This window comes from Aureococcus anophagefferens, assembly GCF_000186865.1.
Source record: "Aureococcus anophagefferens unplaced genomic scaffold AURANscaffold_5, whole genome shotgun sequence".
In the NCBI taxonomy this organism is placed as follows: domain Eukaryota; class Pelagophyceae; order Pelagomonadales; family Pelagomonadaceae; genus Aureococcus; species Aureococcus anophagefferens.
This window is the reverse complement of record NW_008705565.1, coordinates 913,660-919,518: the sequence shown is the minus strand read 5'-3', so window position 1 is coordinate 919,518 and position 5,859 is coordinate 913,660. Positions and strand designations below refer to the sequence as shown.

The 5,859-nt window shown below is 74.4% G+C and overlaps 1 protein-coding gene across 1 annotated transcript in view; it reads left to right on the top strand.

Moving 5' to 3' along the window:
- The window catches only part of AURANDRAFT_62567 (hypothetical protein), a gene marked incomplete at both ends in the record, with an annotated part of 6,401 nt that extends 850 nt beyond the window's left edge, over window positions 1-5,551 (top strand). Inside the window, 4 exons of the mRNA XM_009037019.1 lie at window positions 26-2,377; window positions 2,662-2,820; window positions 4,298-4,941; window positions 5,011-5,551. Of these exons, the coding sequence (XP_009035267.1) occupies window positions 26-2,377; window positions 2,662-2,820; window positions 4,298-4,941; window positions 5,011-5,551 (3,696 nt within the window). The remainder of the gene's footprint in view (window positions 1-25; window positions 2,378-2,661; window positions 2,821-4,297; window positions 4,942-5,010) is intronic.
- Between the last annotated feature and the right edge of the window lie 308 nt (window positions 5,552-5,859).

Here is a 5,859-nt window from a genome sequence, read left to right as displayed (position 1 = left end):
CTGGCACGCGGGCGACCGCGCCGAGGCGCGCGACGGCGAGACGGGCGAGTGGGTCGAGGGCGTCGTCGTCGCGGCGCTGCCCCGCGGCGGCGCGGAGCTGCGCTTCGGCGACGACGTCGTACGCGTCGAGGGCCCGCGGCTCCGGGCGCCGCGGGACGCCTTCGCGCGCGCCGCGGCGGCGGCCTCGCGCCAACTCCGGAGCTTCCTGCTGTCCAAGGGCCCGCGGACGCGCGACCAGCTCCTCGCGGCCTTCAAGGACGCGGACGCGGACGGCAGCGGCGTCGTCGACCGCGGCGAGTTCCGCGCGCTGCTCGAGGACGCGGGCCTCGTCGTCGACGAGACGCGCGCGACGGCCGCGGCGGCGACGGAGACGGTCGGCGTCCGCGTCGACGCGTCGTTCAAGCTCGACCTGGACCAGGCGACGACGGCGATCATCGTGAACCGCGGCGACGCCGGGGACCTGCGGCCCGGCGACGAGATTTTGGCCGTCGGCGGCGCGACGTTAGCGGAGGTGTCGCGCGAGCTCGCGGCGAACGTCGAGCGCGAGCGAACGGGCGAGCTGCCCGCGGGCGAGCACGCGGGCGTCGAGAAGCTCGCCGCGGAGGTCCAGCGCCGCGTCAAGGCCGCCGGCGCGGGGTGCGCGCTCACCGTGCGCCGGTCGTCGCCGGGGCCCCTCGACGCGCGCGTCGCGGCCGCGCTCGGCAAGGCCGTCGGCGTCGACGCGGGCGGCGGCGCGTCCCACGAGGACCTCGTCGCCTTCGCGCTCGAGGACGCGCCGCGCGACGGCGACGCCGAGCTCGCCGTCGTCGCCGACGCCGCCGCCGCGGCGCTCCGGGGCCCCGCGCGGGCCTCCGGCGTGCCCGATCCCGGCGCCGCGTGGGACCGGCTCAGGAAGGCGGCCAGGGCCGACGCGAAGAAGGCGACGCTCGACGCGTCGGCGCTGAAGAAGCACCTCGGTACGCTGAAACTCCCGCTCTACGCGCCGGGCTTCGGCGTCGGCGGCGAACAGGATAAGACGGGCAACCCGGACCGCGCGCCGTCGCCGGGCCAGGCCGCGGCCGTCGTCCGGCGCTGCCTCGACCCGAGCGGCGACGGCGCCGTGACGCTCGCCGAGTTCGCCGCCTTCGCCTTCTGGCCGCCGCGGCCCGCGCCGGACGTCAAGCGCGCGGTCGCGGCCGCGGCGACGTCCGCGGCCGCGCGCGACGGCGAGCCGTCGCCGGCCGCGGCCCTCTTCCGCGCCCTCGACCGCGACGGCAACGGCGCCCTCGGCCGCCAGGAGCTCGTCGACGGCCTCGGGAAGCTCGGCTGCGGCCTCCTGCCCGACGAGCAGAGGGCGCTCGTCGACGCGCTCGACGGCGACGGCGACGGCGTCGCGGGCCTCGGCGAGCTCCAGGCCTTCCTGGGCGAGCCCGTCGACGAGTCGAAGCGCCTGAAGCAGCGCGCGGCGCCGCGGACGCCCAGGGCCGCGCCCGCGGAGGCCTGGGCCCCGGCAGCGCCCCGCGCGCCGCGGCCGCCGGCCGCGGACGCGCCGCGGCCGGATCCCGAAGCCCCGCTCCGCGAGGCCCTCCGCGCCTGGACCACGCGCTGCGTCACGCTCGAGACGGAGAACGCCAAACTCCGCGAGCGGTGCGCGGCCCTCCGCCGTCGGCCGGGTCCCGCGGCGCCGCCGGTCCCCGCGGCGCCGCCCGCGGCCGCCGCGCCGGCGCCGCCGCCCGCGGCCTTCTCCGGCGACGGCCGCTTCGCCGCCGTCGCCGCGCGCGCCGTCGGCGCCGCCTGCGGCGCCGTCTTCGTCTGCGAGCGGGCGGCGCTCGCGGCGGCGTGCGCGTTTCTCGAGGCGTCGCGCGCGGCCGACGCCGCGGGCCGCGACCGCGACCGCGCGGCCGCGCGGAAGCGCCTCGACGGCGCGCGCGCGGACCGCGTCGCGTCCGACGAGGCCTGCGCCGCCGCGCGGGCCGCCGCGCGGCGCCTCGAGGCCGAGCGCGCGCGCGCGGCGCCCGCGAGGGCCCCGAGGGCCGACGACGGCGACGGGTTCGCGGTCGCGCGGCTCGAGCGCGACCTCGCGCGCGGCGCCGAGGACGCCGCGGAGCTCCGGCTGCGGCTCCGGCGCGCGGGCGACCGCGAGGCGGGCCTGCTCCGCGCGTGGAGGGCCGCGCTCGCGCGGGAGACGGAGGCCAAGGCCGCGGCGAAGCGCGCGGAGCTCGACGCGCAGGCCAAGCTCCGCGAGGCGCGCAAGATGCTCGGCGCCGCGCTCCGGCGGACCCAGGAGTGCGAGCGCCTGCTGGACGCGGACGCGGCGAAGCCCGCCGATCGGCCGCCGCCGCCGCCGAAGACGGGCCGGAAGCGAGGCGTCGCGGGCTCGGGGTCGTCGAAGATCGACGTCTGGCACTTCGGGGGGGAGGCGACGTAACACGGCGCGGCCCGGTTGCCAGTATCGGCTCGACGTCGCGCCGCACCGGACGCTTCGCGCAGTTCTCGCGAGGCTCCGGCGGACTCCGGACGCGCTACGATCGTTTATTCCGCAGCTTCCGGAGGGACCAGACGACCTGCCCGCCGAGCATGAGGGCGTAGGCGCAGACCTCGACGGCGTCGACGGGCTCGCCGAGGCCGACGACGGCGATGGCGACCGTGAGCGCGCCCTTGAGGTAGCCCGCGAACATGTAGGCGAGCGCGCTGAGGCGCTTGACGATGGCGATCTGGACGAGGTTGAGCGCGAAGGCGATGACGCAGTCGCCCGCGATGGCGCCGACGGGCGCGTCGGCGAGCGAGAAGCCCGGCGCCGTCCACTCCGTCGCGCACGCGCCGACGCCGAGCGCGAGCGCCGTCGGCGGCCCGAGGAAGTAGAGCGTCGTCAGCGCGTCCAGCGGCCGGCGCTTGCCGCCCGGCGACGCGCCCGCGCGGCCATTGAGCACGAGCTGCTGGCCGACGAGGTAGAGCGCGTAGGCCGCGTTCGAGACCATCATCAAGACGAAGCCCGCCGCCGAGAAGCCCTCGAGGCGCGCCTGCGCGACGGACGCGACGGCGACGGCGCCCAAGATGACCGCCAGGTTCAGCAACGGCTTCGGCGCGACGGCCTCCTCGCCCGCGCAGGCCAGGAGCACGTAGACGACGAAGGCCTGCGACACCTTGAGCACCTGAATGTAGCCCACGGGCAGGTACGCGTAGACCGCGTTGGACCCGTAGAGGAAGGTCGCGTAGAGGCCCGCGAGGGGCAGCGCGATGGTCGCGTAGGTGCGCCGGTTCGCCAGCGCGCAGGCCGCCGGGTCGCCGAGGCCGAGGCGGCAGCACGCGGCCGCGCACGCGGAGCAAAACGTCATCTGCGCGAAGCAGAGCGTCGCCGCGTAGCGCCAGACGTGGAGCACGTAGGCGTTGACGTAGACGATGCCGATGGCCGCGGCCATGTAGAGCACGACGAGGGCCGCGCTCCGGGCGAGCTCGCGCGCGCGCGCCGCGCCGCCGTCGTCGGAGTCCGCGACCGGGCGGCGGAGGATCTTCGCCTCGCTCGGCGCGACGGCGATGCCCCGCGTGAGCTGGAACGCCGCCGCGGACTTGCCGCCCTCCACCTCCTCGGCGGCGACGGCCGGCGCCCGGAGCAGCTCGCGCGCGTCCAGGGCGACGAGGCACGCGAGGACCGCGGCCAGGAACTCGAGCGCGAGCGTCAGCCAGCCCGTCGTCGACTCGTCGCGCAGGGTCGCGACCTCGCGCTCGAGCGACAGCACGGGGTAGGACTGGTCCAGGGCCGACACGGGCTCGGCGCGAGGCCGCGTGTTGAGCAGCGCCAGCGACACGGACGCGAAGGCGACGGCCATGACGAGGGCGCGGCCCTGGAGCGTGCGCCGCCGGGACGCCGCGCGGTCGAAGCCCAGGAGGGGCTCGCGGACGTCCATGGCCGCCCCGGGGGCGAAGGGGTTCGCCATGGTGTTTGGGGGCTGCTTAGAACCGAAACATACTTCCCGCGGGGTAGAGCGAGCGCATGATCGACAGCCTACAATAGGCAGGCGTCATTTTCCTTGAAGGTGAAAGTTGCACAGCAAGAGGCTGCCCTTCACGACGGCCATGGAGGCATCCAACCCGCTCGTGATGCAGCGCATGGATCGCGGCGACGCGGTGGAGGTGAAGCACGTGACGGTCGAGCCGGAGCTACCGGAGCGAGGCGTCGCGAGCGCGCTGGGCGTCGCCTGCGCTTCCTGCTTCGGTTGCGGCACCGCGACGCGCTCGACGATGCACCGACGAAAGGAGAAGGCTCGGCGCCCGCGTCGTCCGGAGCCTCCGAAAGATCGCGACCGTCATCCTATCACAGGTCTTCTACGACAGTGCTCGCGTGAAGCGGACCATGCTCGGCAAGCTCCACTACTGCCTGTCCTGTCCCGGCTGGTCGAAGGTCACGACGGAGCGCGTCGTCTACTCGCGGTGGGACCTCGTGCCCCTGGAGCGCGCCGCGCCGATGCTGTGCCTGGGCTTCTTCGGCTGCTGCGACGGCGCGTCGACGGGCTGGGAAGCCATCGCGCCCGCCGGCGCGGCGGACGAGGGCGGCGCGTGCCCGCGCGTGCCCGTCGGCCGCACGCTCGACACGTTCGACAGCGACATCGTCGTCGACGCGTCCGCGCACCAGACGCTCTGCCAGATCTGCCGCGGCGAGGGCGACCTCGTGTTGTACCGCAAATCCGGCGCGGACCTCAGTGACCCCAACGAGCTCTTCGTCGTCTCGGACGTATACAAGCCCCTGGACGTCTTCAACGAGCTCACGTTCGAGCTCTCCAAAGTAGACGTCCGCGGCGGCGCGGCGCAGGTCCTGGGCGCGCGGATGGGCGCGACGGTCTGGCGCCTCGACGCGAGGCACGACGCGCCGCCGGCGAAGCCCTTCCACGGGGAGCGCGAGTTCACGTACTACGACTCCGAGGGCGCCGCGCGGACGTGCCTCGGGAGCGTGCGCAACAGCGAGTGGTGCTGCGCGCCCGCGTATTCTACTCAGCGTCCTGGATTCATCAATTCAACTTACATTTATCGATGCAGGTACAAGATCACGTCTGAGCGCGTCGTCTTCACGGACTGGGAGTACTGGTACCCCTGCGACAGCCCGTCGTCGCTCTGCTGCGCGCCCCTCCACTGCGCGCGGGGCGTCGCGCGCGAGTGCTGCTGCGCGCTCGGGTCCTCGGTCCACGCCTACGACCGCGTCGTCGCGCGGCGCGCGGCCGCGGCCGCGGCCCGCGACAAGAAGCGCGCGTGCGCGTGCTGCGCGCTGCCCGTCGGACGGAGCGCGGAGTACTTCGACCTCGACATCGTCGTGGACATCCAGGCGCACCAGAGCTGCTTCCAGCTCTGCGTCAACGAGGGGGATCTGAAATTTGGCAGGCTCCAGGGCGCGGACGCGAGCAACGACAGCGCCGCGGAGGCGTTCTTCGTGTTGAAGAACGCGCCGGAGGCGTTCGGGCTCTTCGACGACCTCTCCTTCGAGTTCTCCAAGCTCGACCTCACGGCCTTCCGGCGCGGCGCCCTCGTGAATGACATGCGGTCGGGCTCGTTCTCGTCGTCGCGCCCGGCGACGGCGAAGTAAGATGACTCTCGCCAGATTTAGTACAGCGCGATCTACTCGGGGCCGGTATCCGTCTTCTTTTTCGCGAGGCCGCAGCATTTTTTGTACTTCTTGCCGGATTCGCAAGGGCAGGGCTCGTTCGGCTTCGTCTTGGGTCCCGCAGCCCGACCGGGAACGCTGGCCATGAAGGCGCCCATCCCATCCGAATTGTCGGGCGACGGGCCCTCCGGCGCCTCGATGCCGCGGGAGCGGAAAAAGTTCATCACGTCCTGCCGGCCGTAGCGCCACGCGACGTGCACGATGGCTTCGTCTTTTCCCCAGGCATCGGG